This window comes from Vipera berus, assembly GCF_964194415.1.
Source record: "Vipera berus genome assembly, chromosome: 1".
Classification (NCBI taxonomy): Eukaryota; Metazoa; Chordata; class Lepidosauria; order Squamata; family Viperidae; genus Vipera; species Vipera berus.
Window position 1 is genome coordinate 28,965,813 of NC_138202.1, and position 13,957 is coordinate 28,979,769.

At 42.6% G+C, this 13,957-nt stretch overlaps 1 protein-coding gene across 2 annotated transcripts in view; it reads left to right on the top strand.

Moving 5' to 3' along the window:
• The window catches only part of HIF1A (hypoxia inducible factor 1 subunit alpha), a 53,936-nt gene extending 40,823 nt beyond the window's left edge, over positions 1-13,113 (top strand). For both annotated transcript variants that reach the window (XM_081317688.1, XM_081317687.1), the window contains 4 exons: positions 2,061-2,470; positions 3,841-3,949; positions 8,197-8,323; positions 11,062-13,113. In XM_081317688.1, coding sequence (XP_081173814.1) covers positions 2,061-2,470; positions 3,841-3,949; positions 8,197-8,323; positions 11,062-11,213 — 798 coding nt within the window. In that variant the 3' untranslated portion in view covers positions 11,214-13,113. The remainder of the gene's footprint in view (positions 1-2,060; positions 2,471-3,840; positions 3,950-8,196; positions 8,324-11,061) is intronic.
• The last annotated feature ends 844 nt before the right edge of the window (positions 13,114-13,957 follow it).

Sequence of the window (13,957 nt, forward strand, 5' to 3'; positions counted from 1 at the left end):
ATCTCAAGGTTACAAGTCCATCTCCAGAGATCTAGATTTGCCTTTGTCCACAGTGCGCAACATTAACAAGAAGTTTGCAACCCGTGGCACTGTAGCTAATCTCCCTGGTCGTGGACAGAAGAGAAAAATTGATGAAAGGTTGCAACGCAGGATAGTCCGGATGGTGGATAAGCAGTCCCAAACAAGTTCCAAAGGAATGCAAGCTGTCCTGCAAGCTCAGGGAGCATCAGGCATCATGACATCTGAGGATTACCAAAGGATTTTGGGTCACACTGTAGAGCCCATTGTCAAAAAACTGGGTTTGCATCTGAGATCTTGGGTCTTCCAGCAGGACAATGACCCCAAACATACGTCAAAAAGCACCCAGAAATGGATGGCAAGAAAGCGCTGGAGAGTTCTGAAGTGGCCAGCAATGAGTCCAGATCTGAATCCCATTGAACACCTGTGGAGAGTTCTTAAAATTGCTATTGGGAAAAGGTGCCCTTCCAATAAGAGAGACCTGGAGCAGTTTGCAAAGGAAGAGTGGTCCAAAATTCCGGGTGAGAGGTGTAAGAAGCTTATTGATGGTTATAGGAAGTGACTGATTTCAGTTATTTTTTCCAAAGGGTGTGCAACCAAATATTAAGTTAAGGGTGCCAATAATTTTGTCCAGCCCATTTTTGGAGTTTTGTTTGACATTATGTCCAATTTGCTTTTTTTCCTCCCTTTTTTGTTGTGTTCCAATACACACAAAGGGAATAAACCTGTGTATAGCAAAACATGTGTTCCTGCAATACTTTTCTGTGAGAAATACTTGATTTTCTGGAAAAACTTCTGGGGTGCCAACAATTTCGGCCATGACTGTATAACTTTGTGGGCCAGTTGTAAATCCTTTCATTTAGCTTTGCTGTAAACTTCAAGTGGTTGCTGACTGAATTGTCATAAGTCAAAGACCACAAGCAATATCCACTTCTGAAGATTTTGACTAAAGTGACTGTAGTCAGAAAATCTCAAAAGGGTATGTAGTAGGTCTGTGTAGCACTTCAGATTTATTCTCTAAAAAGATGCTTCTGAGCGCATGGCAGTGTCATCATGTACTTGACTGCACATGGAAAGGGTATGGCTGCATGGCTGCTATAAACTGTCATAGACAGGTTGTCAACGCTGCTAACATCAAATGTTATTGCTTGACAAGAGATGAAGAAGTAGCTATTTCATATGTTAAACTTGTGTATTGCTTTAAGACTTGTGTATTGTTTTAGTTTAAAGTTGGGAGGAGGGAAGAGTAGGAATGCACTTTCAGGGCCATTTGTCTCTCTAAAGAAGATAAGGCTTTGGCAGGTCTTCTAACGGAAGGGAAGCTGATTCTTTAAATTAATTGGAGAATATGATTAATGACAAAATTAGAAAGATGGAGAATTGTGTTTTAATATATTGTGCAAGGGGCAGAGATTTCAGATTCCAGCTTCCTTCGAGCAAGCATTTGCCGGTGTATTAGGCTAATAAAGAACTTTTAAGGTAAACAATGCCTCAGAGTCACTTGAAAAGCCCATACGTTGGAAACTTGACACAGGTGGTATATTTGTGCAACTGTGTGTTCTGGAGCTCCTGCTGGGAAAAGAATTTGAAATGCTGCAGAATACTAGTGTAGTCTGTGGACCGACACTGGTCCACGGCATGCCAGCAACGGGACCACACAACCAAGTGGGCCCCCATTTGTGGGATGTAGGCAGCATGCAAAACCATGCCGCCTCTGGTCCACAGAAAAACCTTTCTCCACAGAACCGGTCCCTGGTGCCCAAAAGGTTGAGGGCCACTGTTCTAGATAATGTTAATAAAGGTTATTTTTGAAATCCTCATATATATATAAAATAAGGATAAGGCCATTTTATCAGACTAATAGAGCTGAACCCCATAAATGCCTGAAAACTATTTTGCTTGCCATTTCCATTTCGGTAGCTTTCCCTGATAAGCCTGAAAGAGGAACGGGGTTGATAGATTCTTGGAAGATGACAGGCCTGATAGCAGTTTAATCACAATCCTGTGTCAGATTACACAATTATGTCCTCTTCTTCTTTCAGGAAACAGATTTAGATTTGGAAATGTTAGCACCTTATATCCCCATGGATGATGATTTCCAGTTGCGCACCTTCGATCAGCTTTCTCCACTGGAGGGCAGTACTGCAAATTCTTCTAATGTGACTCCTGTAACAGGGTTTCAGCAAACTCCAAAGCAGTCACCTGCCACTGACACGGTAAAATCCACGACAATCAAATATGAAACTGATCCGAAGATGCTTGTAACATCTGCTCCTATTAACCCCAAAGGACTCACAGATCCTGCTCCCATAATCAGTGCCCCGGCATCACCTTATCCTAAGAATCAAAGTCGGACTTCATCTCCAGTCAGAACAGGAAATGGCACAATAGACCAGAGGGACCAAATGAGTCCAGGAGCACCAGACTTGTTGACAGTTACTTTTGGTAACAGGTAAATAGAGTTATCTGTCAGATCTTAAAACCAATATGTGATCTATACGCCTAAACACAGAAAGGCGAATGAACTTGTGAATAGTAGTGCTTGCAAGCACTATTAAATCCACTGATCCTATTTGTCTTTCTTTTAGAATTTGTCTTATTAAAAAATAAGGGCAAAATGCTAGCATTTGGGCTGGAATCTATTTCCAGAAAAGCCTTTGTGAGCGTGAAAGATCACTGGGGAGGAGATTAATTTATTTTTGTTAAAAAGGTATTTTGCTATTGGCTGTGACAACTAATTTGTAAACAGGGAAATCTCCTCTGATACAGGTAGTCCTCAGTTAAGGATCCTAATTGGGACAGGAATCTCCATTGCTAAGCGATGTTGAGACTCTAGAAAGCGTGCAGAGAAGAGCAACAAAGATCATTAGGGGACCGGAGGCTAAAACATATGAAGAACGATTGCAGGAATTTGGTATGTCTAGTCTGAAAAGAAGGACTAGGGATGATATAATAGCACTGTGCCAATATCTAAGAAGCTGCTACAAAGAGGGGGGTCAACCCATTCTCCAAAGCATCTGAAGGTAGGACATGAAGCAATGGATGGAAACTAATCAAGGAGAGAAGCTACCTAGAACTAAGGAGAAATTTCCTGACAATTAATCAGTAGGACCAACTTGCCTTCAGAAGGAAGTTATGGGTGCTCCAACACTGGAGGTTTTTAAGAAGAGATTGGACCACCATTTGTCTGACATGGTATATAGGGTTTCCTGCTTGAGCAGGAGTTGGACTAGAAAACCTCTAAGGTCCCTTCCGACTCTGTTATTCTGTTATTTACTCATTAGACAAAACATTACATGACCATACCACTTATTGGTATGTCTTCTGATCATTAGATGAAATACATCAGGATACAAACATATTATAGGGGCTGTGGTTGGTGCAGTGGTTATAATGCAGTATTGCAGGCAAACTGCCCACTGCCAGGAGTTTGATCCTGACTGGCTCAAGGTTGATTCAGCCTTCCGAGATGGATAAAATGAGGGGCAATATGCTGGGAGCATATTTACATTTTAAAATCTGAAAATATCTATTTTTCTTCCTAAGTCCACCCCAATTACCCACGTAAAATGCACATACATATACCTTGGTCTGAACATTTCAGTCCTTTTCATTTAAGGATATCATCAGCAGTGTGTTCAAGGCACAGAAATGGTACAATTCCATGCTGAAAAGAATTTCTCACAACTGGTCTACACCCTGATGAGCTGACATTATTATAAAAGAAAACATTCCAGATTTTATTCTGTGTAATTATTCATAAATTTAGTTTTAATTGATATGGAACAGTTGTTAACACCCTGGCTTTATATTCCACACTAGATCGAATGAAGCAAATGAAGACATCAGTCCAAGGATAATAGCTCTCCATAATATTCAGAGGAAACGGAAAATGGAGCAGGATGGCTTGCTTTTCCAGGCAGTAGGAATTGTATGTTTTTTTAAGGATTCTCCCCTCCCTTTTAACGTTGGGTATTGCATCTTTAAAAATGTATTTTTCTTGAGTCATCAGGTTATTTTACAAGAACATTACAATTTTTAGCTCAGTTGTCAGCTAAATGAAAGGTCAGCTGAGCTCTAGTATTCTCACTTCTGTGTCCTTTAACATTATCTTTCATTACTCACGCTCTTTCAGAGTTGTAATACTACAACTGTGACCTTGATGCTTCAGCTAAACAGAGTGGGTCTTGTTTAGTTGTGGGTTAGGAGACCACCAGACCTGTAAGGATGTCAAAGTGGAAGAAGGCAGGGCGTCTTGTTTTGTTGTAGCATCCCCATGGTTATGTGACTTACATTTGGCTGCTTGATAACCGACTCACATTTATGACGGTTGCAATGTCCTGGGGTCATGTGAACGCCTTTTGCAAACTTCTGACAAGCCAAGTCAATGGGGAAACCAGATTCACATAACAACTGTAGTTGCGCTTATCAAATGTGGCAAGAAAAGTCATAAAATGGGGCAAAACTCACAACAAATTTCTCACTTAGCAACATAAATTTTGGGCTTAATTGTGGTCATAACTTGAGGACTAACTTGTACTAACCTGTACTAACTTCAGCAAAGCATTTCACCCATTGCATGCTGACTATGGTTAGTTAAGTGTGGGCTGTACAGAAATTAAGATAATGAGCCAGTGGTGTGTTATGGCTGCAAAGAAAGCAAGTATTGGAGTCTTGGATTGAACTATTATAGAAATCTTACAAATCATAATCAACAGTGTGCTGAGCACATTGATTTGTGCTTCTTAGATTGTAAGCTGTCCTGAGTCTTCGGAGAAGGGCGGGATATAAATGGGATTAAATAAAAAAAATAAAATAAAAAAATAACAATAGTATAATTTAAATTCATGAAAGAAAATACTCTCCTATTGTTTCGTCAGAACTCACCTTGGATACTGTGCTCATTTCTGAGCAGAACAGTTTTAAAAATAACTCAGTGAAAGTGAAACAGATTTGAGAAGGTAAACTACCGTATATACTTGAGTATAAGCCGACTCGAGTATAAGCCGAGACCCCTAATTTTACCCCCAAAAACTGGAAAAAGTTCTTGACTCAAGTATAAGCCGAGGCTGGGATCCGCCGTTCTGCAAGCCTCCGCCGCCGGCGGAGGCTGGATCCGCACTCTGCAAGCCTCTGCCGCCAGCAGAGGCTCGATCCGCCATTTTGCAAGCCTGAATACACAGGAATACCCTGTGTGGCCGCGGCTCTCGGGGAAGCCCTGGCTGTCCGCTTCCTCGCTCCACGCTGCCATTTGGGGCCCGCGCGTTCCCCGGGCAAATCGCGGCGCCCAGCAGGCGAGGAAACACGCCCGCTCCAGTCGCCCCCCCTTCCCTCAGGAGACGCGAAGCAAGTGACCGCCCGGAGCTTACCGAGGACTTGCGCGCGGCCGAGGCTTCGGTGCTTCCAGGATCGCGCGCACCTCTCCCAAGCCGCCGCCGTCCGGAGACCTGCCGAAGTTTGGGGAGGTTTGGGGAGGTGCGCACGCACCTCCCCAAACCTCCCCAAACGTCGGCAGGTCTCCGGACCTCCGTGCCCTGCCTGCCTGCTTCTTTCCGCTGCCTGGCTGCCCTACGATGTAACCCGCTTCATGATCGAGTGCGACGCCTGCAAGGACTGGTTTCACGGCAGGAAGGGGATCTCTGCCCTAGAGCGGGAGGGGGGAGGGAAAGGGGGGGGAGGAAAGGCCCGATCGCTTTGTGTTACCTGCCGTGAAACCAGTCCTTGCAGGCGTCGCACTCGATCATGAAGCGGGTTACATCGTAGGGCAGCTAGGCAGCGGAAAGAAGCAGGCAGGCAGGGCGCGGAGGTCCGGAGACCTGCCGACGTTTGGGGAGGTTTGGGGAGGTGCGCGCGCACCTCCCCAAACTTCGGCAGGTCTCCGGACGGCGGTGGCTTGGGAGAGGTGCGCGCGATCCCGGAAGCACCAAAGCCTCGGCCGCGCACAAGTCCTCGGTAAGTTTTTTTGTTCACTGGAGTATAAGCCGAAGTGGAATTTTTCAGCCCAAAAAGTGGGCTGAAAAATTCGGCTTATACTCAAGTATATACGGTAAGTTGAACAAGCAGCTAGAAACAGCTCAGGGGAAAGAAATGGAAGAAGCTGGATTTGACTAGCTTTAAGAAAAGGCAAGATATACAACATGGATGAATGCTTTGAAGCTACCGTATTTTCCGGCGTATAAGATGACTGGGCGCATAAGACGACCCAACTTTTGAGATGATTTTCAAGATTTTTCGTCTTATACGCCGGAAAATCAGCGAGCCCGGGAAGGCACGCCCTCCCCTCTCACTGTGGAGGAAGCAGGGCAGGCTGACGCCTGGCGGGAGCCCACAGGGCAGTCCTGCGCACACGCGCACTCCCCGGCTGCTCCTTAGCAGCTGGGGAGTGCGCGCGTGTGCAGGACTGCCCTGCCGGCTCCCGCCCGACGCTCTTCCCTCTTGAGGCAGCATCGCTCCCCGGCTCCTAAAGAGTCCTCGGGGATGCTGCCTCAAGAGGGAAGAACTCCTGCAGCACTTCCTTTATAGAATTATAGGAAGTCTGATACCTCTATCTGAGATTATTTGATCCAGGTTTCTAATGAAAGGATTTCAAGGGGCATCTAGCATTCCATATTTACAACTCCACTTGGAGGCAGATCTAATAAAAAATGAAATTAGAGCCTTGATGAAATATTTTGTTTTTTGATTAAGCAAACTTCTCATCACAACGACTGTGGTAGATCTTTATCATGCTTCCTGGAAGCTGAGGGTAGAAGAATAATGTTTCAGGAGTTAATACAAATCATCTCAAGGAAAACTGATTCATAGACTTACAGATATGATTCCAACACCAAACACTTCAACCAAGCTTGATGCTAATTATCTAACTAGAAGTTGGTTCTAAGAGGTATCTCCCCCCCTCCCTAAACCCAACAAGATGCAGATCAACAGCTTTATTCTTATTTGCATGGAAGTAAAGTTTGAAAAATGTTTTATGTTACTACACATATAATCAACATACGTACAGATACACAATCAGGTTTTCACAGATACAAGGTTAACTTCAACAACTACAAGGAAAATCAAAGGTGTTTGAATCTCAGCATCCAGAAGAAGAGTTCCATTTCTGGCTGCTTGCACTTTCTTATACTTCCTCTTTCCTGACACACTTGTAAATTCAAGTCAGCTGCTCACCCAAGCGAAACATTGGTTATTCCCCTCTTTCTTGGCTTCAAATCTTTCCACAATGAACATACAATATGAGTGTTTTCCTTAATGAATGGAACATAGATGGAGGCAATCCACATCCCTTGAAGTTGCAGGCATGCATGTCAGAAAAGCATATACCCAGCAGGGAGAAAAAAAATCATTTTCCTTCTACCTCTTACTTAGGACTGCTGCCTCAAGAGGGAAGAGCGTGTGCAGGACTTCCCTGCCGGCTCCCGTCCGACGCTCTTCCCTCTTGAGGCAGCTGCTGCCTCAAGAGGGAAGAGCGTCGGACGGGAGCCGGCTCTTCCCTCTTGAGGCAGCAGCTGCCTCAAGAGGGAAGAGCGTCGAACGGGAGCCGGCAGGTCAGTCCTGCACACGCGCGCACTCCCCAGCTGCTAAGGAGCAGCCGGGGAGTGCGCGCGTGCGCAGGACTGCCCTGCCGGCTCCCGCCAGACGCCAGCCGCTGATTTTCCGGCGTATAAGACGACTGGGCGTATAAGACGACCTCCCAACTTTTGAGGTGATTTTCATGGGTTAAAAAGTCATCTTATACGCCGGAAAATACGGTACTAGAAAATAGATTCTGATTGAATGTTGTTTAAAAAATTGCAAGAGCAATTCATTAATTGCTCAGAAAAGTGGTGGCCTACCCGTGTAGATATGGTTCTAGATACATCTACGGTAGATAGTATCTAGAGTTAAGTAGTCCATGAATGGCAAGTGAAGTGCATAATTAACAACTTTCCCATCCCTGCTTTCCTCAATGCATTCGTTAAACGAATGTGCAGGTTGTTAGGTAGAGCATGAAGTGACTCAAGGATGAGGGAAAACGTGGGCAGGCACAAGCATACGCAGGATTCTGATCTGCTATCAGAGATCACATGCTCTTCAGGATATCTGCTTTTAAATGAGTACATTTTTTTTTCATCTCTTTAGTAGTTTTGAGTAGAAGCTCTGAGGTTACATTAACAAAAGTGTGTATGTATTTTTAAGGGCACATTATTGGCACAACCAGGGCCTCCTGGAACAAATATATCACTGGCTTGGAAACGTGTAAAAGGATGCAGATCAAACGGACAGAATGAGGTGGCGGAGAAGACTGTAATTTTATTACCATCAGGTTAGTGTTGGTGTAATGCTAATGTAATCAGATATGATCCCTTCTCCTTTTCTCATGTAAACATCTGTAGTTGCACAAATGCTCCAGATTAGTTACCTAGTATATTAGTATACCTACTAATCTGAGGAACGGGAGGTTCTCTTTTATGAAATATTAAGTAATAGTAGCTTCATTATGAGGGACGCGGTGGCTCAGTGGGTTAGGACACTGAGCTTGTCGATTAGAAGGTCGGCAGTTTGGCGGTTCGAATCCCGAGTGCCACGTAACAGAGTGAGCACCTGTTACTCGTCCCAGCTTCTGCCAACCTAGCAGTTTGAAAGCACGTAAAAATGCAAGTAGAAAAATAGGGACCACTACGGTGGGAAGGTAACAGCGTTCCGTGCGCCTTTGGCGTCTAGTCATGCCGGCTACATGACCACAGAGACGTCCTCGGACAAGCGCTGGCTCTTCGGCTTTGAAACGGAGATGAGCACCGGCCCCTAGAGTCGGAAACGACTAGCATGCATGTGCGGGGGAACCTTTACCTTAGCTTCATTATGTTGGGGGCAATAAGCTGACTTTGTAATAATGCCGCTTGGGGGCCCCCGAAAGCCCTAATAAGCAGGCATATACATAGAATGAAGGCTATTGCTAAGCACATTGATTTGTGCTTCTTAGATTGTAAGCCGCCCTGAGTCTTTGGAGAAGGGCGGGATATAAATGGGATTTAAAAATAAATAAATAAATAAATAATATATTAAATATTTAATTAATATTAATAAAAATTGGAAATGATATGAAGGCCCAAGCTATATTGGGCTGTCTATTAGAGAAATTCTATTTTAATACATATATTGGGGAAAGGAATGAAATGGATAAGATCATAGATGCTTGAGGGTAAGGGGAACTTTGAATTGTGAAATTAACACTAACTAATATCCTTCCATAGGATTTGAGAACACAGCAACTGTGTTTCTTAAAAATAATTGGAGACACCCTCCTCCCATGCTGTATAGCAGGAGAGTTAAACTGGTGGCCTGCGGGCCGGATACGTCACATGCAGGCCATGCCCACCCAGGCTCCATAAAGGCCAAAAATGTCACGATATGTCACAATATGTCACGTGCTGCGATCGAGTTTGACACCCGTGCTGTATAGCATATTCTTGTGCATTGTTACTTATTTCCAGCAATGTCTATGAACCTGTCAGAAGCATTCTTAAATAATAAAAATGGTGGGTAGGACTCTCCCATTACTTAGTTGGGAAGAATGTCAGGCAAGGGGAAAAAAGGAAAGAAGATGTAAATAAGACACTTCCTTAGGGCTATAAAGAAGCAGCAGGAAGCACTCTCACCAATTTACCTTCTCTCATCCTATTTTCAGATTTCCAAACATGTTTATTATACAGACAGGTTGCTTATCTTTGCCTTTTCTGTTTGCTTGGCATCAGTGGATTAGTCTGTGCCTTAGGTTAAAGAAAAAGTTGAGAATTCAGAGTAATTCTATAGCCTGTATAAAATATGTGTAGTTGTATAACTTAATATTTCCTTTCACTGTTTCTCTTCTGAGCAAGGGCAAATCTTATTTCAGTTACTCCTTTAATTTAGATTTCTGTTAACTATTGTTTTTTTCAGGATATATTTCCATAATTCTGTTTTATTTTTTAAGAATACTTCACCTTATATTTATGTATTCAATACACACACACATACACACACACACTCTCCCATTGCACTTTTTGCATGACTATAGGCAATTTACAATAAATAAAATACAGTATAAAAATGAAATGCATATCAGCTGGGCATTATCTAACCCAGCGATGGCGAACCTTTTAGAGACGGAGTGCCCGAACTGCAACCCAACACCCACTTATTTATCGCCGGGTGCCAGGTGGGCGTGGCCCACTGGGTGGGCGTGGCTGTGGTGGTCATGGCAGATTGAGTGGTGTGGCCAAGGTGGGCGTGGTCACCTCAATGTTGCTCGTGGGACACCTGTGGGGGGTGGGCAGGATTGGGGGAGATCCAGGAGATCTCTGGCAGGTGGGGCGGTAGGCAGGAGACTCATCCTGTGAGGTTAAGTGAGGCAGGGCAGGGGTACCATTGCCATGAGGGAAGGCAAGGGGTGGGGCGGCTGCTGCCTGACACCATCGGCCCCCACACACAGAAGCCAGCGAGCGCATGGGGGCTGACAGTGTCCGTCAGCAGGCACAGCCTGCTGGCCCCTCAACCTGGGGCTCCGCAGCCCGCCAGCAGTTCAAAGTAGCAGCGTCTGAGCTGGATGGGCAGCCGACAGCTGAGGAGGCCATGCGGTGGGTTGTGCCCGGGAAAAGGAGAGCATGCGAGGCCAGGAGGGATGGGACATGGGGGGAGAGAAGCCAGCCGTGCCGGGATGCATCTGGCCACGTGGGACCTTGGCGAGTTAGCAGGCGGTTGGTTGAAGACGGACAGTTGCCATCTCCAGGGCATGGTGCGCGTGCCCATAGAGAGGGCTCTGAGTGCCATCTCTGGCACAAGTGCCATAGGTTCGCCACCACTGATCTAACTCATAATTCACCCAGTCAGGAGAAAGGCTTTGTCCAATACCGAAGGCCCCAGGTTCTACCTATTCTCTGCTGCCCCATAAAATGGAAACATTACATTTAGCTGTTATCAGATAGTCATAGCTAAATTCTCTAACAGATGACAAGTGACTTGTCTATTTATTTGTTCAATTAATTGCTCCAGAATGCTATACATTCAGTTTCTTTTTCCTTGTAGATATAGCAAGTAAACTTCTAGGGCAGTCAATGGATGAGAAGGGACTCCCACAGCTTACCAGCTATGATTGTGAAGTCAATGCTCCTATACAAGGCAACCGAAACTTGTTACAAGGTGAAGAGTTGTTCAGAGCCCTGGATCAGATCAACTGAGCTTCTCTTCATGCACCTCCCTGTTCATAATTGTTCTGTTTGTTTGGACATTGGTGATTTACCACCTAAAAGCAGTGTATTTATATTTTCTATATCTGATTTTAGAAGCCTGGATACAAATACTGCACTAATTCAGTTAGTTTGTATCTGATCCCCTTTCTACTTTGAATAATTTCTTACATAATGAGTCTTTCTTTCTTTCTTTCTTTCTTTCTTTCTTTCTTTCTTTCTTTCTTTCTTTCTTTCTTTCTTTCTTTCTTCTTTCTCTTTCTTTCTTTCTCAGTAACTCAGCTAATGAATGCATTTTTGGTATATAAACAGTTCAAGTCAGTTAAATTTAGAACATGCTCATAATGACAGCTTTGAAGTAGGCACCTTTTCAAAAAATATTTTATTTTTTATTTTGACTAGGAGTTTGTCACTGAAGAATTTCTATCTGATGATACATTGCCACAATAAATTTGTCTAAGCTTTCTATCATGTGGTTGTAGGCATACTTGAAAGCACATTGTGCTGTTATCTCTTAATGTTTGAATAAATTTTTACTTTACTTTTTTTTAAAAAAATAAATATTGCTTTGCAGCAGCGCATTTGTAGCCAGTCGCACAATCTATTTTCTTATGAAAATAAACAAAATACCAGCAGTTCCTTATGCAATATTGTGCGTTTATAAAACTAGTTTTTAATATAAACATTTTTTGTTTCTCTTTTATGTTATTTACATGTGAAGTTATGTAGAAATTTTGGAGTAGTGCTATATTTTTGTTTTATTGTATTTCAAGATGCTCCTAAACACTGTGTTTTAATATTAAAGCAGGATTAAGGGAAAACAATTTTAGTATAAGAGGCTAGCAACATCTGGAGATTTTTCAGGTCAGGAAAAAAGATTATTGGGGTAGATAATGGGAATCTCATGCAAATATTTGTGGAATGGGTGGATAGAAAGTTTTTTTCCCCTCTCTTTTAGATTTTTTTAAATTGGGCCCACTAAATAAGGTTGATCTTCAGGCAAGTTGAAAATTAGTTGTCTTCCTTTTTTAATTTCTTCTTTTTCTGCAAATGAATGAATTCACTGCCACAACATGGCTCTCCAAAAGATGTCTTTTTCTTTAAAAAAGTAGCTATGGTCTTAGGGTCAGCTGTGTTTGAAGGCAATATGTCTCCTAACAGTTTGCTGGGGGAGGGTTTTATTTTCATGCCTTGTTTATGAACTTTCTAGAAGCATCTGATTGGATTGGATAGACCAGGGGTAGGCAATCTTGGCTCTTTTATGATTCATGGACATAGCTGGCTCAGGAATTCTGGGAGTTGAAGTCCACGAGTCATAAAAGAGCCAAAGTTGCCTACCCCTGGGATAGACCTTTGGTCTGATCCAGCAGGGCAACTTGTTATTTATATGAAGAAATTTTCTTTCATTTGAAAGACAGTCCATTTTCGATGTTGAAGTTTTTGGCCAAGTCAAAATTCTCCCTAGCTCATAGCTGTGAAAGTATATGCTAATAGTATATACTTAACTTAAATGTTTCCATTTCTCTGTTTGGTAGAGGTAATATTTCAGACAAAATCATAAACCATTTTGCTTTTTTAGTATCTAGTTTCATCATTAAGTTGCTGGCTAATAATTCAGTGTTTTGGATTTTAAGTACCTTGTTGCTATTAACATTTTCCCATTAAACATAGCTTTCAGTAATGCTGAATATACTTTAGATTTTTTTAATTTAGGAAATAAGTCACAAAGCATCTTTCTTTCTTTCTACATGCTGTACAATAAATTCCACCTAACTTGTTTTTCTTTTTCTTTTTGTGATTGGATATGACACTAACTGTATTGTTTTATAACATCAATAAACTATGTGGACCAGGCCTGTAACAGAGGATTATATCTGCAGATGATAGTGAATTTCTAGTGTCTACTGTAATTTTTTGCTCAGAAATCAAATTCATCATGCCATGAAATTTTTGATAGTATGTCGAGCAGTACTGTAAGGATGGGTGGTACAGCTCTGATATGCACATGTTCTCCCCAGAAGATACAAGGCATGTATGTTTTTTATAGTGCAATCCTGAACATGTCTATTTCAACAGCATGCTGACAAATATGTGTCCATTCCCACTCTGAAGCATCTTTTCAGTTTCAGATCTGATGTTGAACATCCCTATGTCATAGTCTTTTCTATGAAGTAGTGTCTTGTTAATCAGAACTTGAAAAAAATATTTTAAAATTAATAACGTGAACATATTGTAGCCTTTTGATGGCCTTTCAATCTTACTCACCCTGATTGTTGATGTAAACTTTGTCCATTCATATTAATATATACCAACGCTTCACCAGGAGCTCTAGTGCAGTTACAGCTGGTGCACTGCTCTTAACCCTAGCTGATTGATAGGCAGTGTTAAGTCATCCTTAGACAAGCAAATCTGGTCTCCAAAGTATAAACCTGATACCTGTGATCACCTGATCAGTTCTCTGAGTAGCTTTTCCCTAGCCAGATTAGCCAAAACTAATCATCTATGTGAGGATCTCTTTACTTTGGTGGAACAGGTGCACATGAATGGATCTTGTGATAATCTGGTACTTGAATGTTAGATGAGGCCATGGAGTTGATCTGAAGTGAAAAATGGCCCAATGGTACTATGTCCAGGGCTATAACCATTAGTCCCTTACAATCTTGTTATAAAGGTCTGTCTTTTGAATACAATCTCTCTTGTAGTTTTTGAAGCTTGAGGGTGCTTTCCTAAGAGGG